Source organism: Amblyraja radiata, chromosome 8 (assembly GCF_010909765.2).
Source record: "Amblyraja radiata isolate CabotCenter1 chromosome 8, sAmbRad1.1.pri, whole genome shotgun sequence".
In the NCBI taxonomy this organism is placed as follows: domain Eukaryota; kingdom Metazoa; phylum Chordata; class Chondrichthyes; order Rajiformes; family Rajidae; genus Amblyraja; species Amblyraja radiata.
The window spans coordinates 69,731,823-69,757,884 of NC_045963.1; the positions used below are offsets into that span (position 1 = coordinate 69,731,823).

The 26,062-nt window shown below is 41.9% G+C and overlaps 1 protein-coding gene across 4 annotated transcripts in view; it reads right to left on the reverse strand.

Moving 5' to 3' along the window:
- ralgapa2 (Ral GTPase activating protein catalytic subunit alpha 2) overlaps window positions 1–26,062 on the reverse strand; it is a 462,100-nt gene that overhangs the window by 299,144 nt on the left and 136,894 nt on the right. For all 4 annotated transcript variants that reach the window (XM_033026192.1, XM_033026194.1, XM_033026193.1 and 1 more), the window contains exons 2-3: window positions 7,339–7,449; window positions 7,152–7,201 (exon numbers count right to left, since the gene is read on the reverse strand). In XM_033026192.1, coding sequence (XP_032882083.1) covers window positions 7,152–7,201; window positions 7,339–7,449 — 161 coding nt within the window. The remainder of the gene's footprint in view (window positions 1–7,151; window positions 7,202–7,338; window positions 7,450–26,062) is intronic.

The window sequence follows — 26,062 nt, forward strand, 5'->3', positions numbered from 1 at the left end:
TTTCTCCAGGTGCTCTGGTTTCCTCCTATACCCCAAAGACATGCACATTTGTTGGTTAATTGGCTGCTGTAAATTGACCATAGTGTATAGGATAGAACTAGTGTACAGTGTGTAGGATAGTGTTAGTTTGCGGGGACTCGGTGAGCCGAAAGACCCTTTTCCACACCGTATCTCAAACTAAAATCTGGCAATGATGGAAGACATGGCGAGGAAGAAAACTGTTATCAAAATACTTATTTAGCCAAGTCTGGATGTTATCCAAGTCGGCTATATTAAGGCACAGAATGCTTTAAAATCTGAGTACATAGAGCACAGGACATAGAGCACATAGAGCACAGGAACAGGCCCTTAGGCCCACAATGTCAGTGCCAAACATGATGCCAATATAAATTAATGTCATCTGTCTGCACATGATCCATATTCTTCCATCCTTTGCATATCCATGTACCTATCTACAAGTCTCTTAAATGCCACTTCATAGCTGACTCACAGGTTCAAAGGTATTTTATTGCAGGGCTGCCAACATTGGGTGAGAGTTGGTAGTGAGAAATTTGCGAGAGACCAAGCCCGAGGGAGCATCGCAACCGGGGGGGGGGGGGAGGAGGAGGGTGCCCCCTTTCATTGGTACGGAACATTTGCATTTTTCAGCTTGAAATTGTGCAATATGGTGCATACTGTAGCGAGTCTTATACTTACACTTGAATGCAATATATATGCTTTAAATTGGATTGGAGCGTTTTTGAAAGGTGGGAGGCTGTGCGATCACTGGTCACTGGCCTTGGGGGTAGGGAGTGGAGCAACCAAGTGGGGAGAGGGTGTGGAAGAAGGGTAGGAACTTTTTGAAATTTGATGTATTAAAATCATGTTTTAGTGCACTGTAGAAGTATGATTTCAATGTTTTTTGTATGAAGTATTTTTAAGAGGTAACTTTTTAAGGGGTAACTTTATCCACACAAAGGGTGATGGGTGTATGGAACAAGCTGCCAGAGGAGGTAGTTGAGGCAGGGACCATCCCAACATTTAAGAAAAAGTTAAGACTGATCCATGGATAGGACAGGTTTAGAGGTATGGACCAAAAGCAGGTGGCGTAGCTGGGACATGTTGGCGGGTGTGGGCAAGTTGCGCCGAAGGGCCTGTTTTCACACTGTATCACTCTATGACTACATTATACCTCCACCATGCATGAATGCTTCAAAATCAAGTGATCGAGTTTTATTGCCATATACTCAAGCATAGAAACATAGAAAATAGGTGCAGGAATAGGTCATTCGGCCCTTCGAGCCAGCACTGCCATTCAATATGATCATGGCTATTCATCTAAAATCAGTACCTCTTTCCTGTTTTTTCTCCATATCCCTTGATGTCGTTAGTCCCAAGAACTAAATGTAATTCTCTCTTGAAAACATCCAGTGAATTGGCCTGCACTGCCATCTGTGGCAGAGAATTCCACAGATTCACAACTCTCTACGTGAAGAAAGTTTGTCCTCATCGCAGTCCTAACTGCCCCCCCTTTATTCTTAAACTGTGACCCATGGTTCTAAAGGCCCCCAACATCGGGAACATTTTTCCTGCAGTTACAGTAAGTGTAAATCTAGCAGGCAAGCAGGATGCTTTCACCAACCACCCCCATTTGAAGTCCACTACCTTCCACCGTTTCTACCCAGTGCTTGGTACTTACTTCCAGCAGCCACTGGTTGTCCTCCAGGATGCACCGAGCCGCAGCCTGATCCATGCCGGTCACCTGGGCAAATTCGACAGAGACTCTCTCTCTCTCTCCCCCCTCTCTTCCGCTCTCTTTCCTCTCAACCCCCCTCTCTCTCTCTCCCTCTATCTCTCCCCTCCCCCTCTATCTCTCCCCTGCCCCTCTCTGTCTCTCCTCTCACTCTCTCCCCTTCCCTCTCTTCTCACTCCCCCCCTCTCTCTCTCCTCTCCCCCCTCTTCCCCCTCACTCTTGTCCCCTCTCCTCTCTCTCCCCCTCCCTCCCCTCTCTTTCCCCTAACTCTCTCTCCCCTTTCTTTCCCCCAACTCTCTCCCCCTCTCTTTCTTCTCTCTCTCCTCTCTCTCCCCCTCGCTTCCCCCCAACCTCTTTCTCCCTCCCTCTATCTCCCCCTCTCTCCCTCTCCACACACTCTCCCCTCTCTCTTTCCCCACTCTCTCTGTCTCTCCTCTCACCTCTCTCTCTTCCCCCCTCTCTCCTCCTCTCTTCCCCATTTCTCCCTCCTACCTCACTCTTCCCCTTGCCCTCTCTCCCCTCTTTCTCCTCAGTCTCTATCTCTTTTTCTTTGCCCCCCCCATCTCTCCCTTTCCCTCGTTTCTCTCTTTCCCCCTCTCCCTTTTACCTCCCCTCTCCCTTCCCCTTCTCTCTCCCATTCTCTCCTACCCTCTCCTCCCTCTCCACCCCCTCTCTCTCTTCCCTCTTTCTTCCCTCTCACTCCTCTCTCACTCCCCCCCCCCCCTCCCCCCCTCCCACCTCACTCCCCCCTCTCCCTCTTCTCTCTCTCCATTCACTGCCCCTCTGTCTCTCCCCTCTCTCTCCCCCCACTGTCTTCCTCCCTCTCTCTCTCTCCACCTCCCTTTGAGAGTCTGTCCCTTCGGCACAGAGACTCTCGCGGCAGCGGCAGCGGCGCAACGCTTCCGACGCCTCCGACGCCCGGGACATGCACTGTCCGGAGTGCTCCATGGCCAGAGCTGCAGCGAGCGACACGCCGGCCCCGGCAAACACTCGTCCGTCCCGGCTCCCCGCATCTGTTCCGGCCGCTGGTTCTGCTCCCATCCCTCCCGCAGCCCCTGCTCTCCAACACCCGCGGACCATGCAGTTTATCCGAGTTTTGAAATTTTCGTTGATCACAAAATTTCTCACCACTGAGCGTGAGAAATTTCTGATGAGCGTGAGGGCGTGAGAGTTTGCTTGAGGGCGTGAGTCTCACGCTCAAAGCGTGAGAGTTGGCAGCCCTGTTTATTGTCATGTGTACCAATTAAGGTACAGTGAAACTCGATTTACCATACAGTCTTACTAAAAAAACAAGACACACAACTGCGTAAAAGTTAACATAAACATCCACCAGTGCGGATTCACCCGCATTCCTCACTGTGATGGAAGGTAATAAAGTCTAATCTTCTTTCCTCTTTAACTTCCTCAAACACTTCACCGGCAACACGTTCCAAGCACTATGTGTAAAAAAAACAAAAAAACTTGCCCATACATCTCCTTTGGACTTTACTCCTCTCACTTTAAAGCCATGCCCTCTAGAATTTGACATTTCCACCCAGGGAAAAGGTTCTGACTGTCTATGCTTCTCATAATTTCATATACTTCTATCAAGCCTCCCCTCAACCTACTGCCTTCCAGAGAAAATAATCCAAGTTTGTCCAACCTCTCCTAAATTGCAAATTAAACTGCAAATGAAATAAGAACTGTAATCAGTGAACATCCTCATCCTGGACCTCATTATATAAGATCGCTGACAAAGCAGTCAAGATGACTGCAATTAGTCCTGTAGAAATCCTAAATTGGTGATTTTAGAGTGAGATGACTGCCCTCAATTATCATTGTACATGGTAAGCCTTTGACCAATGTAGAGTTTTTCCTCCAACTCATACTGACTTGAATTTTAGGGGTCCTTGAAGTCACTCTCATAAAACTGTGCTAGATCTCAGGGGCATTCACCTTGTCTACGGAATTTAGCTGTGTTGTTCCTGTTGGATCAAAGCTACAGTGCCATCTGGGGTCAAATTGTATTGGCAGAATGCAAACTGAACATTACTGAGCGGGTAGACAATTAACCTACAAACAGAAATCAGAAGCAGGGTCTCGACCCGAAATGTCGTCTATTCCTTCTCTCCTGCTGAGTTTCTTCAGCATTTTTGTCTACCTTCGATTTTTCCAGCATCTTCAATTCTTTCTTAAACATTACTGAGCGGGTTATTGGATAAATATGACCCATTTAGAAAACATATGCCAAAGGTAGATCAAATACTTTTAATGATGATTACACAAACTGACAAAGTAATAACTGGTTATTTGGATTTTCCCTGCTTTTTATTTCAGGTACAAGGCCAGAGCCAACCCAATTGTTCTGGAATCAGAAAGGCCAGATTGGGTAAAGATGGTGTATTTTTCACATGAAGGTGATCGATGCACCAAATGACTTTTTTGGAACATTCTGGTAGTTTCACCAGTCACCACTATTGAAACCAACATTTTATATCGGATCTATTTAAATTTGCCAGTAGTATTGTAGCTTTTGGACTGGGGTCTCCAAATAATTCTGCTGTTTTTGGATCATAAATGTAATACTTAAAACCAAGATACTCAGATTTGGTACCAAGATGCAGGTTTTTCTTGAAAAACACACCAGACTGCTACAGGCTAGCAGGAATTGGAAGAATTAATGAACAAACTTGGAAACTAATAAGAAGCTCTCTGCTGCCCTCTGATAATTTCAGGAATAATTTGATCATCTCTTTTTTATTCAAATTGTTGAAAGATTATAAATACAAACTTCTTTCTCCCCTTAGATGAGCATCTACAAGTTTGAGTGATCTCTGTGTGGAGTTTGCATGTCACCCAAGGTGTAGAGAAAATGGGACGTCATAGAACCATGGTCAAAGTGGACTCGGTGGGCTGATGGGCCCATTTCCAGGCTGTATCTCTAAACTACCGACACTTCAGATCACCCATTGATGAACCACTGAGCAAAATTTGCAATGTAAGCTGTATAAAAAACAAATCACCGCAAAGCAAAGAAAAACATGCAAAATAACAAAATAATCAAAATTTGTGGCAATTCTGCTGCTTGTGTGAATTATTATATTTCATTTGTTGCAATTTTCTATATATCATCTCTTGTATATTCATTTTTTGTAAACCAAGTAGTTTAATTATCATCTTTGAATGAAACCGTACATTTAACAGGATCCTACCTAATTGGAGGTGTATTAGGAACTTCACTCGCCCCTCTGCAGGAAATATACATCAGGCAGTGCAACTCCAGAGCCAATAAGATCATGGGAGACCCCTTCCACCCATGCAACGGACTGTTCCAGGTGCTACGGTCAGGCAAACGCCTCCGTTGCCATGCTGTGAGAACGGAGAGGTTGAGAAGGAGTTTCTTCCCAGAGGCCATTAGGACTGTAAACTCCTATCTCATCAGGGACTAACTTTACTGAACCATTCTACTGTTTTTTTTGTTTTTTTTAATTTGCTGTTTTTTTCCCCTTTTTCCTTCCGCCCACAATATTTAATATGTAAAAGAATATGTGATTCTGTTCCATTCTGTTTGTAGTTTGTTTGTTTTTTGCACAAAGTCTGCGAGCATTGCCACTTTTCATTTTACTGCACATCTCGTATGTGTATGTGACGAATAAACTTGACTTGATTTGATTTACACATCTCCAAATGATCCAGACCCAAGCTGCTATCCTCATACATTATTTGTAAAAAAAATTTGCAGCAATGGAAACAATTGCACTAGCTATCCCTTGGCAGTAGGGTCATGAAATATCCCTCTAACTGCCTGAGAACAACGTTTCCACCAACTGCACCTTAAACCCCAAACTGCAGGAAATAATTTGCATTGCAGGCCGGGGACTCAGCTCCCATGCAACCCACTTTTGAATGGAGCCACCCCGCCTGAGGTTGCCTGATCTGCCCGAGGTTGCCCGTTTGTGGCCCCAATTTGTTCTGTTTTTTTCCCCGTTTTCCCCTCCCCAGCCACAATCAGTATGAAGAAGGGGCCCGACCCGAAACACCACCTTTCTATGACGCCACCTGTCCATTATCTCCAGAGATGCTGCCTGACCTGCTGAGTTACTCCAGCATGTTGTGTCTACCTTTGGATGATTTGCATTCACCATTACAGCATTTGTGGCAACAATATATTACACAACTTTAAATATCTTGGAATTAAATTTTAATTCCCTCGATTAAAATTCCACACTAACCTTATAGAAACAATTATTTGAGCAACACTCCTTGTACAATAGAATACTTTACAATTATTTATTTTATTACTCATTCACAGAAGATGGATGCCAGTGATGAAAACAGCATACAATTGCCGTACCAAGCTGACAGTGAAACAAATGGCTTGCTGGACAATTTTGGAAGGCAGTTAGGACTCAATCACGGAGATACAAGAAACTGCAGATGCTGGAATCTGGAACAACAATCTGCTGGGGGATCTCAGCAGGTCTAGTAATGCAAATGGAGTGAATGAAATGGTTGACGTTTCGGGTCGAAACTCTGCAACAAGACTCAATTGTATTGTTGCATCTGAAATCACATATTGGCCAAGGTTGGCAAACTCATTACAATGGAAATGGTTAACCAGCCCTTCAATTCTACAGATGCCATCATTTGCAATATTCCAGTAGTTTCATAGACACTTTTCCTGAGACTAGGTTTGAAATTTGTAATTATCTTAAATCATTTCAACCTCTTAACACCTTTTTCTTAAATATCATACTATCATATTCCTTCTTGTCAAGCAAGTTTCTGAAGACTGGCGTTGAATGAAAGTTGAAAAAAATAAAGAACTTCCCAGTTTTGGCAATCTCAATAATTATCTTCCCAGACTTTATAAAACACTTTTATCTCAAAAAAAAGTTTAAGACGTACATTAATAACTTATTCTGTTCTATTTGTGGAGCCCGAGTTGCATAATCACAAGAGCATTTTAGTCACTTGGATTATTTCTTTGTGACCAAAATGTTTTCCCACCAACACATCTATGTAATTAACAACTCTTTTCTCAAAATTCTAATCCCCCAAATCTCCATTCATAAAATCCATCATTTCAATGAATACATATTGCATAATTTCTATGGCATTTACATCATACCTTCAATCAAGTAGGTAAAATGCAGGTAAATTACTCAATTGAACTTTCACATGCACTTAATACAATGATGTTTGGACAATAAAGGAGTATTTAGCAGAAATATGATGAGAATGATGCAGTAATGTCATTACTGAACATAGATTGATTCTTAGCAGGCAAGAGAGAAAATATTTTATAAATCATTAGGTCATCGGTAGAAACATGGCTATGAAAAATATTGAAAATACTCGTTACATGGAGATTCATAAAGATAATGGATGAAGTTAAGTCACTTTTCGTATATCTGTAGATTTTTCAAAAGTGGCCTACCTCAAATACAAAGAGAATGGAGTCCAGCTCCTCCCTCTGTGACTTATTCCCTAAAACAACCCCAAAATAAAGAAAAAATGTGATTTAAACATGTTGAAGTATAACACGCTTGGTTACTTGAATGATAGTTCAATAATTTTAATAGATACCAACATTCAAAGTGAATAACTTGGTTAACATTTTTTACCTTTTTGTTTTAAACTACTTTCCAGTGTGCACAGGTTTTCAAAGAATATAAAATAAATCTGAGAGTAGTTGATTTCGAAGAACTGTTTCAGTTCGCTTCTTTCCAAAATATCTGTAATATTAAAAGAACACATTGTCACAAATAAACAAAAAAAAAGTAACACAAATACCAAAGATAAATATTTAGAATATTCATTAATCTAACACACCCACTTCGGTATTTAAATATCTAATTATAACATGTTCATTGGGCTGGTTCATTGAAATGGTTCAAGGTGGTTATTCACTGTCAACACAGGTAATTAAGGATGGGGAATAAATACGAGCCATGTCAGTAAAACCCAGATAGCAAAAAAAAATATCAGTTGTGAAAAGTAATACAATTCAGTATCTCAATGAACAAATTTTATAAAGAGTTTCCCTCTAATTATTAATAAATATGTCAATAATGACAAGCAGATTAACATTAATAGAATTAAATCCAGTAATATCCATTCAATCCACTTTAAACATCCAGGAAGTTTATTAATATCTCATTACATTAACAGCCGATCAATAATTGCATGAATTCCACTGAGTAGTTAGGAATGATAAGAATGTCTCTGCTTCACAGGTTTGGGCATGATATAAAGATGTGCGTGGGTGTTTGGCATCAGATGAGGAAAATAGAAGGTGACAGATCTTGATCGTAATATAAAAATAGGTTGACTCAATTATTAGCATAAAAATGACAGGGACATTATATTAAAGATAGACACAAAATGCTGGGGTAACTCAGCGGGACAGGCAGCATCTCGGGAGAGAAGGAATGGGTCACCCATTCCTTCTATTCAGTGATGCGGCCTGTCCCGCTGAGTTACACCAGCATTTTGTGTCTATCTTCGGTGTAAACCAGCAACAGGAGTTCCTTCCTACACAATACATTATAGATATTAAATATTTTCACAATTTACGTTACAGCATGGGTAATGCACAACAATACTAACTGAAAATGAGGAAAGTATTATAGTACAGACAATAAGTCATGGGAAAAGAGAGAACACATAGTTATTGATTACCTAATGGAGAGGGGGAAATTATAATTTATTTTAAATTCTATATCGCAACTTGCAACCTATATTGGACTCTCAAAAATGATAATAATGCAATCTTTGGTGTTGGATAGAGCTTTAAGGAACCATAATTGTCATCATAACCACGATTGGCAATTAGAATGACTCAAAACTTAGGTAATAATTATCATAGTTTCATATACAGCATGACTGAAGTAAAATCATAAATACATTTGTAGAAAATTATTATTTTCAAGGTGCTGTCGACAATGTGCAAAATTTCAAGCCAATCTTAATTCAATGGTGCGAGATTGTTCTTGCTGCTATCAGGACTAAGCATCTCAGTAATATGTCAAGAGTGTTTTATCAAGAGTCAAGGGTGTTTTATTGCCATATGTCCCGAAACAGAACAATGAACAAAGATATGTAAATATACTACTCTGCAAAACCCATAATAAATAATTAAAAACTTTTATATGTATATTAAAAATGGTGCAAAACAAACATTAATGGTGCAGAGGCCTTCAAAAGCTTTCAATAATATGGGCAGATTTTCTTTGTCATACTCATGTTCCTTTCCAAATCCATTCCATTAATTAGTTTAATTAATGAAGCATTTAAAGTTTGGGATAGTCTGAGATGCATTATGTTCCACAACGCTCAATCTCCCATGACTCAGACTCTTACCCTTTACAAGCATATTGTACCAATCTTTTAAATCCTGGTATTTATAGAAACATGTCTCATTGGGAGGAGGAGGAGGAGGAGGATTGCGGGTGACAAATCCTTCCCCTTTATTGAGCTGCACATTCCAGGGCTGCCAACTCTCACGCACTGAGCGTGAGAATCGCGCATTTGGCCAAATTCTCACGCTCTCACCCTGATCATAAATTTCTCACGCTCTGTCGTGAGAAATTCTGTGATCAACGAGCATTTCAAAACTCTTATCAAGTGCATGGGCCATGGGTGTTGGAGAGCCGGGGCTGAGGGAGGGATGGAAGCAGAAGCAGCGGTGGGGACTGGCGAGTGTTTGCCGGGCTGGCGAGTGTTTGCCGGGCTGGCGAGTCGCTCACTGCAGTTCCGGCCGTGGAGCAGCCTCAGTGCAAGAGTCCCGGGCCGTCGGAGGCGTCGGAAGCATTGCGCCGCTGCCGTTAGAGTCTATGTGCTGAATTCGCCCTTATGACCGGCATGGATCAGGCTGCGGCTCTGGAGAGAAGGAATGGGTGACGTTTCTGGTCGTGACCCTTCTAAGGGTCTCGACCCGAAACTTCATCCATTCCTTCTCTCCAGAGATGCTGCATGTCACGCTGAGTTGCTCCAGCATTTTGTATCTCTCTTCAGTTTAAACCAGCATCTGCAGTTGCTTCTCACACAATGAGACCCAACAAGACGACTTTGAAGCTAGTACCACTCGGGTGGGGGAGGGATGGAGAGAAAGGGGATGTTAAAGAGATCGATATTCATACTCAATTGGGGAAATTAGTTGATATCTGTCTTTAAATTGATATTTTGTTCATCTTTAAATGTAAGTCTTGGATTCATGTATCGCGGGAACAAATAAGCAAAGGCAAGATGGTAAATATAAACTACAAATTAACATCAGAAAATGAAACTTGTCGAGATTAACTTTGCCCTTCATTTTACAAAGAATAACCTCAGGGATTATGCAGTAAATGCCATTCAAATATTCTGCAACCTTGGGATAATATTGTTCATGTTCAAATCCGATAGATAAGTCTTGTTCAATACTATAATTAGTTCAAAGATACAGCGTGGAAACAGGCCCTTCGGCCCCTCGAGTCCGATCTGACCATCGATCACCCGTTCACACTGGTTCTATGTTATCCCACTTTCTCATCCACTCCCCTACACACTAGGGGGCAATTTACAGAGGGGCAATTAACCTACAAACCCGCACGTCTTTGGGATGTGGGAGGAAACCGGAGCACCCCCACGCGGTCAGAGGGAGAATGTGCAAACTCCACACAGACAGCACCCGAGACCAGGCTCGAACCCGGGTCTCCGGCACTGTGGGACATTAATTGTAATGCTAATACTTGGGCCTCCGCTGATATGCTGGGATGATTACCCAATATTACTGATTAATAATCCATTGTATTTTTGATTATATATGTTGCGCCCGTTCTCCTTTATCTGTACATTGTGAGCGAGGTATGCAGTGAGACCCACGTTGGTCAACAAGGGCCGAGTGTTTGATTATAATCTGATTTCCATACATGAATATACTAAGATCATTCATGCGCTCCACCTGTTGATCAGAGCCGGCTCTACTGTGGAATGTAATTAGGAATGTAATTTAGCCTAACCTTATTCATAGCTAATCCAATTTAAAGCATAAATATTGCATTCAAGTGTAAGTTAAAAGACTCGCTACTAGATTGCACCAGATTGCACAATTTCAAGCTGTAAAATGCAAAAGCTCCGTACCAATGGGAGGGTGGACCCCCTCCCACAACCCCCCCCCCCCCCCCCCAATCTCAGGCGTTGCGCTCCCTCGAGCTTGGTCTCTCGCAATTTCCCACTCCTAACTCTCACCCAATGTTGGCAGCCCTGACATTCCACCAACTGCCCCACATAAACCACCAAAGCACAATCCCTTGTCTTGTCCTTTAATTCAACTACATTGGAAATTTCAGTACCAATAATCATTGAACCCTGTTATTAACAAAATGGGCTCATTTACATTAAAATTAAAGTTTATTTGTTCTATGTCAAGTCGTGATTTTCCAACCTTCATTTGCAGCCATAAAAATACTATTTTGACAAAAAAATGTTCACATCATTATATGACATTAACAATTCTGGATGAAAGTGGGCTGGATATTTAAACTCAGAGATCTCCCTATCATAACTATCAAGTGGAACAAGCATATTCATGGTGAACCACACATAAGTGTATGGGAATCCTAGAGCTTAAAGGGCTTTGACAGCTGAAGGCATCATCACAAATGACCGTGCTGTTCATATCGCCTTCAGTGTGGTGATATTTGAAAGCTTGGAAGTTTCTACTTTTTCTAGGTTTTATGGTCATGTCCTTTACTGAATTAATATTTTTGTTGTATGTTACATGTTCAATGAGTTCATCCTGCATTCTTATATCCTCCAGGGACTAGATACTCCATCCGAGGAAAGTATATGCTTGCTTGGGTGGATAGGCCAAACTTCGCATAAAGGACCTAAAATAATCACCAAGCTTTCTCCCCCCACTTTACATGCTCATACCATTGTTCCCTCAAGACGGAACTGTTCTGTTACACTTAGCTAGCTTCCCCATGCACAAACTCCGCTACTCATTTCGTAAGCCTTTCCAAATTTGTTTCACCCCTTAATCCTGTGCTCAATGGGAAAGCAATGCCTCGTTTTTAAAACCTCATACTTGTTTTCAAATTGCTTTCACTCTATCTTTGTAACCATTTCCAGTCCCATAACCTTACAATTTGCAGCTGTTGTAATTCCAAACTTCCAAATATCCCCACATATAAGCTGATATAAACTGTATGGCTATCATTTATGACCATGCCTTCAGCTTCCAAAGCATCCTAAGCTCCAGAACATACAAATATTTCCTTCTGGTTCAGCATCGATATGTCAATAATCCTCCCATCAATTTTTTTTCTACATTAAAGAAGTTATATATTTGGAAAATAATATCTACAATGCCACACATATCTCTGCAAATAACATTTTATTTTTTTGCAAAAATAATATGTTTTTCTATTTTTCTCCAATCCAAAAAAGATAACTTTTCATTTCCCTAAATTACAGATTATCTGGTCACAGGCATAAATCAGTTCAACTCCCTTTGCAATCTCAGTGTCCTCCTCACAACTCATTTTCTCATCCATCTTTGTTTGGTTACGTTCTGTCCAATCACTTAGGTCATTGATTTGGATGCTAAATAACTGAAGAATATGCACTAATCACTGCCATGCTTCACTAATTATAGCCTGCCAATACAAAATGGATTTAACTCCCATACATATCCTGTGGGATACAACTCAAACACAAACCGAACGGTCGAAAAACAAATTCATTTTCATTAAAAAAAAATTTGCTGGAGGAACTTAGTGGATCATGCAGTATCGGGGGGGGGGGGGGGGAGGTGGTGACAGACAGCAATTTAATTCAGGACCCTTCTTCAGACCAAAGACCGAAACATTTCTGAAGGGGATGATGCAAGGGGAAAAATTGGAGTAAATTAGTAACTGACACAATAAAGGAAAAATTAAATACAAAATGAAGAACCAAGAAAAAGTACAAACCTACTAAATAGTTTTTTTTAATTAAACTTAAATTGAATTAATTTGTTTTTAATCAATTAAGATCGAGTAAAATACTTGCTGTGTATAGACAACTTTCATATTTTAAAATAGCAGACTTTTTTTTCCCACTTCATAAGAGTCATAGTCAGAGTGATACAGTGTGGAAAAAGGCCCTTCGGCCAAACTTGCCCATATAACTGAAATCACAGGTTTTTGCAAACAATGCGATGGTCTCAAGATAATTTGCAGTAAGTACGATTTTTGTTTCCACCATAATATAAGATTTGATTGGAAAAACATTCTGTTTGTCATTTGGGTATGTTTATCACAAGCAAAAATCAAGTTATATATTGTTAACAATGATGCATACCCCTTTTATCATTAATAATGCTCATTAATCAATAACCATTCAAAAGTAATACTTTGTCAACATCAAGATGCTGATGTATTTGAGTGCCACAAATAATGACCATTTATTTGCTTAAATAAAGATTCTAACCAGAATGAAAGATGTTTCTGTAAAGTTCATATTATTAAAATACCTTGGAAAAACTATCAATCATCATTTGAAAGTCTCAAGTAGCTGTCATTCAAGATGCTAATAATTTATTGCAACAGTTAAATTAATGTATATCTAAAGTTAATTTTCAATTGAACAAAAAAAATTAATTCAGTCAAGGACATGATCATAAAATTTATAAAATGAATACACTTGAAACTTTCATATAATAGGATTGATTCATCTTTTCCCCTACTCCCCTATCCCCCATCTCCTTCCCAGCACAGGCCTTGTTAAAAAGTGCAATGGACTTATGGGCCTGTCCCACTTGGGCGATTTTTTCGACGACTGTCATAGTCGCAGAAGGTCGGCAAAAAACAGCGTCTGGAGCCCCCCCCCCCCACGACAATGTCTGCAACAACCTACCTCCTAGTCGACGTCAAGCTACGGCAAGCTACCGACAACCGCTGACCATTAGGACGTCCACCCGCGACAAGCTACGACAAGGTAAGACAATTCAGTCGCCTGTACCCGTCGCTGGTTTACGTAGGTAGTCGCCAATGGAATTCACCAAAGTCAGCACCGGCGACAATCTACATCAGCCTGGCGACAACCTACATTATCCTGGCAACAGCACCTATGTCAGGCTATGATCGTTGGCGCCAAGCCCACGGGCGCCGACTGTCGCTGAAAAGTTTTGAACATTTCAAAATACAGCTGCGAGCAGAAAAAAGGTACGACTCTTTGGGCAACTGTGGAGACATCCTGACGACCATGTGGCGACGGCCTAGTCACCTGTAGTCGCCTAAAAAATTGCCTAAGTGTGTCAGGCCCATTAGTCTCCTAACATCAGCCATGATCACAATGAATGGCAGTGCTGGCTCGAAGGGCTGAATGGCCTCCTCCTGCACCTATTTTCTATGTTTCTATCACCCACACAAATAGGAATTTTCAAGTTTTATCTTCCTGAAATCCCCACCTCACCCAAACTGCATTTTGTGCTGATGAAATAAAAAAGAACTGCAGATGCTGGTGTATACCACAGACACAAAATGCTGGAGTAATGCAGCAGTTCAGGCAGCATCTCTGGAGACAATGGATAGGTGATGTTTTGGGTCCAGACCCTTCTTCAGACTGATTGCAGTAGGAAGAGTCGGGGGGGGGGGGGGGGGGGGGGGGGGCTGTATTCTGTACTGCTTACTTTCTCTTTTGTAATGCCTGATGTATAATATTATATTACTGTATTTTGGTACATGTTACAATAATGCAAATGCAATACCTCATTTTCCCTCTGGGTAACCTTGCAATTGCCAATTAGGCATTAAACACTCCACAGGGTCAACCCCAGGAAGGCTGCTGGCCCAGATGGCATCCCGGGGAGAGTATTGCGGGACTGTGCAGACCAGTTAGCGGAGGTTTTAGCGACATCTTTAACCCCTCTCTGTCAACGTGCACTGTCCCTAAATGCTTTAAGACTGCTACCATCGTGCCTGTACCCAAAAAAACATCTATTACCAGCTAGAATGACTATAGACCTGTTGCTCTCACTTCAACGGTGGTGAAGTGTTTTGAACGGCTGGTCCTGGCCCACATTAAGTCCTCACTCCCATCCACCCTGGATCAGCATCAGTTTGCATATAGAGCTAATAGGTCAACGGAGGATGCCATCAACATAGCTCTACATTCTGCACTGACACATCTGGCTCATATGTGAGGATGTTATTTGTAGATTTTAGTTCTGCATTTAATTAATCATCCCCAGCAGAATGGTGGACAAACTGTCTGATCTGGGTGTTAATGCAAACACATGCGGATGGATTAAGGACTTTTTAACAGACCGCCCACAGACTGTCAGGATGGGGTCCAATTACTCCCCAGTCCTGACGCTCAGCACAGGAGCGCCACAAGGTTGTGTGCCGAGTCCCATCTTGTATACAATATACACTTATGACTGTATACCAACACACAGTACAAACAGGATCATCAAGTTTGCGGACGACACGACTGTGGTGGGACTGATAAACAACAACGACGAGTCTGCCTACAGAGATGAAGTCCAAAAACTGTCTGTCTGGTGTACCAAAAACAACCTGGTACTCAACCCATCAAAGACAAAAGAACTGGTCGTTGACTTCAGGAGGAAGAGGAGAGAGGAACCTGCTCCTTTATACATCAAAGGAGACATGGTGGAGAGAGTCACTGGCTTTAAGTTCCTGGGAATAAACATCTCCAAGGACCTCAAATGGCAAATGAACACCGTCACTCTCGTGAAGAAGTCACAGCAGCGGCTGTATTTCCTGAGGTCTCTGCAGAGAGCAAACGTCACACAGCCGCTGCTGCTGTCCTTATACCGATGCGCCGTGGAAAGTATCCTCTCCTATGGCATCCTGGTGTGGTTTGCTAGCTGCACTGTGGCTGAGAGGAGGGCGCTGCAGAGAGTTATAAAAACTGCACAGAGCATTACAAACGCTCAACTGCCCTCCTTGGATGATATATATAGGGCCCGATGCTTGCGCCGGGCCACAAACATCAAGCAGGACACATCCCACCCTGCCAACCACCTTTTCACTCTGCTACCCTCTGGGAGGCGATTCAGGTCTCTGAAGGCTAAAAAATAGTTTCTACCCATGTGCGATAAAAGAGCTTAATTCCAACAGAGAACACTGGGGAAGCAAAATGTAATTCCAAGAAATGCCGCCAAATTCTTTTTAAATACTTATTTATTATTTTACTAATAAGTGTACATATGTGTCAATGGTTGTCGTGTTTGTATTTTTTTAAATTTTTTTAAATTTATTTAAAAATTAACCGGAGGAGATGTAATGGAATTTCGTTGCACAGTATTGTGCAATGACAATAAACGTATTCATTCATTCATTCAAAATTCTCAATCCCAATACAATGAATCTCAAGCAGATTAATTAGGTATTTTCAGCATGGATTTGTTAACGAAATATTACTAATTTGACGACATTATCTTTGAGGCAACAAGAGGATTCATGGAGTCTAGTGATTTGATGTAGTCTACTTGGATTTCAGCAATGATATTAAAAATATTCTTCGTGGCAGGTTGCTTAAAAAAGTAAAAGCCATTGGGATTCATGGAAAAATGGAAAGTTAGATTCAAAACGACCTCAATGGTAGAATGCAAATGACAATGGATGACATATACTGGGAGGAACTGAAGACAGGCACAAAAAGCTGGAATAACTCAGCGGGTCAGGCAGGATCTCTGGCAAAAAGGAATAGGTGACGTCTCGGGTCAAGATCTTTCTTCAGACCGAGGGTCAGGGGAAAGGGGAACGATAGATATAGAAAGATGGATGAAGGATGTTTTGTGATTGAAAGACCATTACCAATGGAGGTTCACAGTATTCTCTACACAGAGCCATGTGTTTTGATGAAACCTAAATGTAGTAGATGTAATAATACAAAAATTGAAATTGAAGGCAAGGAGGAAAGTATATTTTAAATGGTCCGGTTGCTGGAGAGAAAGGTAGCACATGACAAATGATTAGAAAAGTGTGAGGTGCAATGAGCAAGGGGAGAAACAATAAATTGAAAGTGTGTATTGTAGGTATGTTGCAAAACCTACCATCAGCGGGGCTGCAGATCTGTCCAAGCCCGTGTGCGTGATTTTGGCGCCGTTGAGAGGGGGGCGGGTTTAAAACGCGATTTTCCCTAGGCTATTCAAATCGAGGTTGTTCAGACTACTTAGTTGCTGATGAAAAATCGCTGCGAGGTTTGTTCGCTGCAGCTATTTTTAAACTTAATTGGTTAATTTAATTGTTATAGTAGGTATGTTGCAAAGCCTACCTGAAGCGTCGCTGAAAATCTGTCGCTGCGGGTGTGTGCGATTTTGGCGCCGTTTAGAGGGGGGCGGGTTTAAAACGCGATTTTCTCTAGGCTGTTCAAATCGAAGATGTTCAGCCTAGTTAATTATTAACGAAAAATCGCTGGAAGACCCCGTCGCAAAAGCTATTATTAGTTTTAAAGGCCTCGTATAATAGTTATAGTAGTTTAAAAATCAATCTCTAAACCCGCGACCACCGGCAGCTGTCAGGGTCTCATAGAGCAAATAACTGAAGGTATGCTCCTTATTTTTACATTAAAAAGGGCTTCTTAAGATCCCTTTATACAAAGGTTAATATTGCGAGTAGCTCATTTTGGGCCCATTATATCCCGCAGTATTTTTCTGGGCATTTGAGGGCACAAATCTACCGCAATGTGAACGTTCCAAACCAGCGCGTTCACAGGATCCCATTAGAAAGCTGATTTAAAATGGACTTTAATTTACAGCAATTGAACACTAAATTCCTTCCATTTGGCCTATAAATTAATGTAAATGAGATTTAAAAATCATGTTTTATTGTGAATTATTTATGAATATTATTTGGACACTTAGGCTATTTAAAAATGTTAATCATTTATTAAGAAATGGATAGATGTTTAGATCTAGTAATTGAAGTTTGAAATTAGCTACACTTGGGTAACTAACTAATTATATGCTTTAATTTCAGGTCATCCAAGTAAGATTATTTTATATTTGTTTCAGAATGGTTCAATCTACGATAACTGAAAATTTCATTCAGTTCTCTTAATTTTTAAGAAGGTTATGGGCTTTTGACTGCACACGATCACAGCTTTTTTGTTATGTCCATAGAAAATCAATAGGGAACAAGATGCTAATTTCCGAGTATGAAAATGGCCATAACTTTTTAAATACTTGAGATATGAAAGTGAATTAGGTGTCAAATTAAACTTCTTTTTATGCTTTATCTGATGGGATAAATTACAGACTTGATTTTTTAAATCTCAAAATTTTGTAACATTGCTAGTTATAGTCAGTTAAAAATTATCCTCTAAACCCGCGACCGCCGACAACGGGACGGATCTCATACAGGGTACAATGGAAGGTAGGTTGTTTATTTTTACATTAAAAAGGGCTTCTTAAGATCCCTTTATACAAAGTTTTATGTTGCGAGTAGCCCCATTAAATCCCGCAGTATTTTTCTGGGCATTTGGGGTACAAATCTACCGCAATGGGAACGTTCCAAACCAGCGCGTTCCACAGAGTTCCACAGGATCCCACTCGAAAGCTGATTTAAATGGCCATTAATTTACAGCAATTGAACACTAAATTCCTTCCATTTCGCCTATAAATTAATGTAAATGAGATTTAAAAATCATGTTTTATTGTGAATTCTTTGTGAATGTTATTTGGACACTTAGGCTATTTAAAAATGTTAATCTTTTCTTAAGAAATGGATAGATGTTTAGATCTAGTAATTACCTCGTACAGTGGGACAGCCCCATAATACACTTTCCGCCGTTGACACAAATGATTTTATAACGTGATTTTCTATTGCACAAGGTTTCTTAGGAATGCAACTAAAGTGTTATAGTAGAACTACCTCTACATTTATAAAGGCATGGGCTGCACCAAATCTCATAGCTATTGATGCTCATAGAGCATGGTGCTGTCTGGGTATTGACCAGTACATCTTGCAAGTAAATGTGACTTTGCAGATTTGATGGCAAGGACAGGATTTGGAATCTCAGCTTAGTTTATTTACTTTAGAGATAAAGTGCGGAAGCAGGCCCTCCGGCCCACCGACTCTGTGCCAATCAGCAATCACCCCGTACACCAGCACTATTCTACACACTAGGGACAAGTGACAATCTTTGCCAAAGCCAATTAACTTACAAACCTGTACATCTTTGGAATGTGGAAGAAAACTGGAGCACCCGGAGAAAACCCACAGTCACAGGGAGAACATACACACTCCATACAGACAGCACTCATAGTCAGGATAGAACCCAGGTCTCTGGCCCTGTAGGGCAGCAACTCTACCGTTGCGCCACCATGCCTCCCTACGCTGCCAGTTTAAACTCCAGTTACTGCAGAATATTTACAAAATATTATCTATCACCAAGACTAAATTGAAACAAAAACTGCACTGGCTATACGTTTCATGCAAAATCAGATTGCTCTATAAGACAATTAATTGTATTATGATGTATTATTAGTAAATCATTCCATTCTTTTTTTATCTTGACATTTGTGGGGGTTTTTTCTCTCTCTTTCTTACCCTCTATCTATTAAAAAAAACTAGAAGCAGAATCAATCCATAATTGATAATATTAATAATGTACGACTGATATACATGAAATGTTTTTACCATAATAAGTGTTTGCTTCTAATAAAAATATTATTATTTTTAAAAAGACAATTATTTTCCATAAATGAGGCACAAAGCGAAAGAAAAATTGTTATTATTGCAGACGTATGACAATTTTCTGCTTTTGAGAAGTAGATGAAAGTGCAGATCAATGAATGGTGCATATCATAACAATTCTGACAGAAAGTCTTTGGGGAATAATAAACATCAAACTGCTCGAGCTCCTCGAGTTAATAAGATCTTTCAGAGAACAGAGCAGTTTGTGCGGAAATACCACTTGATACATCTGTCAGTAGATTCACAGGACAAAAGAAATGCCAAGTCAGACCTCTTCATCAAACTGAGGCCCATTGGCAGCATTATCAAGACATGCAGAACTCAATGGTGTAAATGGATTCAGTGTCACACAGCATGGAAACAGGCCCTTTGGCCCAACTCATCCACGCCAACCAAGATGCCTCATCTAAGCAAGTCACATTTACCAGCATTTGTCTTGTGTTCCTCTAAACCGTACCTTTCCAAATGCATTTCAAGTGTTGTCATTCTACCTACATCGTTCGTGTGTGTGTGTGTGTGTGTGTGTGTGTGTGTGTGTGTGTGTGTGTGTGTGTGTGTGTGTGTGTGTGTGTGTGTGTGTGTGTGTGTGTGTGCGTGTGTGCGTGTGTGCGTGTGCGCGTGTGTGCGTGTGTGCGTGCGCGTGGGTGGGTGGGTGTGTGCGAGCGAAATGTGCGAAATGTGCTCTTCAGGATCCTGTTGAATCTTTCCCCTCTCATCTTAAATCTAAGCCCTCTAGTTCTTAACTCCCCTACCCTGAGAAAAAGATGGTGCATTCAAATGCTCTATGAGTTTAGTTAACTTTAGAGAGACAGCGCGGAAACAGGGCCTTCGGCCCACCGAGTCCAAACCGACCAGTGATCTCTGCACACTAAGACTATCCTACACGCACTAGGAACAAATTACACACAAACACCAAGTCAATTAACCTACATACTTGTACGTCTTTGGAGTGTGGGAGAAAACCCATGCAGGTCACGGGGAGAACGTACAAACTTCGTACAGACACCACCCGTAGTCGGGATTGAACCCGGGTCTCTGGTGCTGCAAACGCTGTAAGGCACGACTCTACCACTGCGCCACCATGCCACCCTCACCTCATGATTTTATACATCTCTATAAGATCACTCCTCAGCCTCCTACACGCCAAGAAATAAAGTAATTTGGCTTCGACAGTTTACAGTTGAAGACTGAAGAAGAGTCTTGACCCGAAACATTGCCCATTCCTTCTCTCCAAAGATGCTGCCTCACCCGCTGCGGTACTCCAGCTTTGTGTCTACTTTCGATTTTACCAGCATCTGCAGTTCTTTCTTACAATCCAACGATATGACAGTTAATTTCTCCAATTTCAAGTAACCTCTGCATTCCCTCTCTTCCCCCCTCCCCCACCCTACTAGTTTGCATCCTTGAATCCCTTCATCATCACCTCTTCCACAGCCAACAATGGATCATTATGGGCTCCACCCTTCCTTGGTCATCTGTTGCCGGCCCCGCTTTGTTCTGGCCTTTTCATACCTCCAGTTCCCTCCCCTCTACTTTCAGTCTGAAGAAGGGTCCCGACTTGAAACGTCACCCATCCATTTTCTCCTGAGTTGCTGCCCGACCCACTTAGTTACTTCAACACTGTGTCTAACTGTTTTGAAGAAGTTATCTATTCTGCCAACATTGTGCAATAGAACTCAAGGTGCTGTAGCTGATGCAGGGATCAGAAATAACTGATCTGGAATGGTCTGCTGCTTCTTCTTCTTCTTCTTCTTCTTCTTCTTCTGCTTGCGTTTGAGGCAGCAGAGGTTATGTAACGCCTTCCAGGCGCTGTAGCCAGTTCAATGTGCTGTTGTCGAGGGCCGTGAGGTCTACCCCTCCACCAGGGGGACGGAGGAGTGCGCAGTCAAAAAAGTGTTTGTTGGTCTGCTCCACACATGCAGGCTGTTGAAGAACGCAGCCCCCAGCGATGCATATTGGCGTTGAACCGGCCGACCCCTGTACGGAGCCGGTTCAGGGCGACCCACTCTTTGCGGGGCAGATGGATGGGGCTGTGGTGTTCGGTGCGACAGTGAATTGCGGAGGTCTCAAAGTGTTACCAGCTGGTTCTCCATGCACCTAGTGTGTTGAAACAGGAGCCACAGAGGGTCGCTGCGTGACGAGAGGAGGGGCGACAGGCGTTGAGGTCCCAGTTGCTGTGAGTCCTGGGCGAGGTGGTGCAGAGGATGTTCGGCGTCCAATGGGGCCTTGCACACCAGCCTGTGGGTGAAGTACTCTCTGTGAAGTTTGGCGGGTGCGATACCTGCGAGCACCGGCAGAAGATCCGTCGGAGTAGGGCGTAGGCAGCCGGTGATGAGCCACATGGTGCGGATAGTAGTGAACAGATTCAATTGAAACATTGAAATGGACATGGAATAAGTATCTGAAAAGGAAAAAAAATGTAGGATGGGAAAAAAAGAGCAGGGTGACAGGGCTAAATGAATTGCATTTACACAGATAGAACATAGACCGAGTGCTAAATAGCTGCCTTCTGTGATATAATAATTTTCTGATTCTGTGGAGCAGGCATCTGTCATTTGGCAGAGCGCTCAGCTGTGGGGAAAGTGTACATTTGCAATTCATAAATCAACACACTTGATAAAGGCTCATCTGTCTAAATGACGAGTGAACAAACCTCAAATGATCTTCACTGTTAATCACTGTTCACTACATCAGTGGAGGTAACATTGATTGAACTATCATTGAACTGTTACCCTATTCTAACCATAGGAAAGCCTGAGTAAGGATCTTTGATAGTTCTTGGAACATTTCCATTGCAAATGACATTCAAATCAAACAACATTACTACAATGTTCTATGTGATGTGATATCAGATGAATTTGATATTGGAGTTTCAACACACTGTCAGCTCTATCCATTGCAGAGATCACATATGCACTGCTTGCATTCAATGGCATCCATACAAAATTGATAGATGGGTTTATTGCCATTAGAAAGGTATCAAGCACAAGCTACATGTTATTGATCTTTGTTCACAGTCAGTACCACAACCATACCACAGGATTTTGTTTAAGAAGGAACTGCAGATGCTGGAAAATCAAAGGTAGACAAAAGTGCTGGAGAAACTCAGCGGGTGCAGCTGCATCTATGGATCGAAGAAAATAGGCAACGTTTCGGCCCGAAACGTTGCCTTATTTCCTTCGCTCCATAGTTGCTGCCCCACCCGCTGAGTTTCTCCAGCACTTTTGTCATACCACAGGATTCCTTTGTTCACAAAAAATACTTCAACACTTGTTCACTCATATTAGTGAGAATTGAAAAATTGATGACATGGGTTGCATCTGTTGGGTGGCAATAAACAGAAAAGATGAAATCCAGGTTTACATCTGTATTGATGCGTTCAACCAATCAAGCAATCAAAGGTGGCAATACAACACCAGCAAATAATGAAATTATTAGTCAATAGTTCCAAAGCTAAATACTGGGGATCAGATTGAGCTTGCAGAAGAATCTCGCTATCTAAAGGGCCTGTCCCACTAATGCCCCTGTCCCACTTAGGAAACCTGAACGGAAACCTCTGGAGACTTTGCGCCTCACCCAAGGTTTCTGTGCGGTTCCCGGAGGATTTTGTCAGTCTCCCTACTTGCAACCTCTGGCAACCACCTGCAACCTCCGGGAACGGCATGGAAACCTTGGGTGGGGCGCAAAGTCTCCAGAGGTTTCCGTTCAGGTTTCCTAAGTGGGACAGGGGCATTCGGCGACTTCTTTTGCGAGTGCAGGCGACTGTCATAGTCTTGTTGAATCGCTAAAAAAGTGAATTATCAAACGCATCCTACGACTATGTAGAAGACATCCTACGACTATATCGCCGATGCACTTATAACAATTGGCGACCCAATAGTGGGGACTGAAGACGACCACCTTCCACTTACAGACGACTACACCCACGATCACAGAAAACAAGTTACGACTGGCTACGACTCTATAGTCGTAAGATCACCTAAAAGAATGACGTTCTATTTTTCAAACATGTTCTTTTAAATTCATTGTATTGCTTGTTCGAGATGTATAAAAATAAAATCCCTTTAAATGCAGTGCATTTGAAGTGCTTGTGTCTGTTTTCTTCATCAAAATAAATGTGAAAAGTCAAACTTTAAATTCAGTGCATTCCATTACTTGTGTTTGCGTGAGTTTCAATTATCTAAATATATGAGAAATTAAATATGAGATATAAGTGATAACATGAGGGACTACTATGAAAAAGAATGATATTCATACATCAATTTGAGGTTAAAAAGTCAGGGATTTCCTTTATTGGTAATTAAACATACACAAGTCTTATAAACAAACAAATGTTGATAACAGGTGCACAAAAATGCTGGAGAAACTCAGCGGGTGCAGCAGCATCTATGGAGCGAGGGAAATAAGCAACAGCCTGGAGGGTGGTGTTGAGGGTTGTGCCCTGCCCCTGCGCTGAAGCCTTCTCCTCGGAGCCATGTCTCACACCGTCTGATCCACTGAAAGAAAAATTGCGCAATGACCGCGCACTGGAATGACAGCGCATCATGTGCTGCTGTTTACATACCTTTTTTTTCCACAATGAGCCAATGAAAATGACCGGTCAGCAAAGGCGATTAACTAAGACTACCATCACGACTACCTACGATAACGTGGCGACCCACTACGACTAGGCCTACGACTACAAAAGTATCGATTTTCTCCATGGCGACCAATTTTTGGTCGCAGAACACTTTTCAACATGTTGAAAATTTTTCGCCGACCATACTGATGCCGCGACTAGTTCCCAGAATGCGGGAACTCCTCCCGACCATGAAGGAGACCTCCTGCGACCATGTGGTGAGCGCAGAGTCTCCTAAACTCGACAAAGAAGTCGCCTAAGTGGGACAGGGCCTTAACAGCTTCTCTGATCAAGATTGAGTTTTCTGATTCAAGAACCTCAACTTCAAAGTGAGCACAGCTCTGTTGTTTCAGAATCTCCAAGGATTTGAAAGCACACTATCAGCCATGACATACAACACAGGCCTGTGCAGCAAATGAGATACTAATGTGATGAGGATATACGTCAAATTCAAACTACAATCTCATGTTGCAAAGGTAAGCACTTGCTTAAATGAGCAGTGTCAAATTCTTTGGTCAGTACAAGGTGCAAAGAAAGTCCAAACTATTTTGAGCGACAGAGTGGTGCAGGGGTAGAGTTACTGCCTTACAACACTAGAGACCTGGGTTCAATCCTGACTTTGGGCCTGTCTGTATGGAGTTTGTACGCTCTCTTGGTGCTCCGGTTTCCTCCCACATTCAAAAGGCGTATTTGTTTAAGATCAATTGGCTTTGGTAAAATTGTACCTAGTATAGTTCTAGTGTACAGATGATCGCTGGTCGGCGGGGACTCGGTAGACTGAAGAGTCTGTTTCCGTGCTGTGTCTCTCAAGTCTACAGATTGTTAACGTTCCAAACCCTACCTGTGTGTGTGTATAAAGTTTGCAGTTGCTTCGGCTCATTCACACTCATTGTTAACAAATCATTCCTTATATGGCTATGAACGCTCAATGCTTAACATCGTAGAGTACAATCATAATGTTTCAATTCAACCAGAGAATTTCAATCTGCCTGATTACCTTTCTTGTCATTCCATCCCTTAAACCTCGCTGGTCAGAATAAAAGGTTGCGAAATGTACATCATTTACGTGAGTATGAATGCAAGTAACCAAAACATTGACAGGGTGAAATCTGAACCACAAAACAAAATAATACTACATTGTAAACAAACAGAAATTCAGTAACAAAAAATTGAAGCAGAGAAACAGTTCTCTCATACTATTGCACAAAGGCTATGCGATTTGCATGAAGTTTATAATTAACTCATAATTATATTTATCCCTGAGCTTGTGCTGTGAAGGAATCACATTGCATCCCGCAGTCGCTAATGGAAAACATTGCAGATATTGTTCATGAAGCCCATCACAAAATCTTGAAAACTACGTAATTGTTAGGGAAAAGGTGTTGTTCTTTGAAACGGAACATTTGGCTGAACACAAAAATGAATAAACATGCACTGTATGAAGCAACCATAATGTGAAATCTTCAAGAACTTATACAAGGACGACATGGTGGCGCAGCGGTAGAGATGCTGCCTCACAGCACCAGACACCCGAGTCCGATCCTGACTACGGGTGCTGTCTATATGGAGTCTGCATGGACTTTCTCCAGGTGCTTCGGTTTCCTCCAACACTCCAAAGATGTGGAGGTTTGTAGGTTAATTAGCGTCTGTAAACTGTTCCTGATGTGTTGGATAGAACTAGTGTGCGGGTGATCGATGGTCGGCGTGGACTCCGTGTGCCAAAGGGCCTGCTTACATGCTGTCTCTCTAAACTGGATAAAGTGCTGGAGTTCCCCAAAAGACCATGCGCTACTGACAGGATTGATGTTGCAAATCATAGAAACATAGAAAATAGGTGCAGGAGTAGGCCATTCGGCCCTTCGAGCCTGCACCGCCATTCGATATGATCATGGCTGATCATCCAACTCAGTATCCCATCCATGCCTTCTCTCCATACCCCCTGATCCCTTTAGCCACAAGGGCCACATCTAACTCCCTCTTAAATATAGCCAACGAACTGGCCTCAACTACCTTCTGTGGCAGAGAATTCCACAG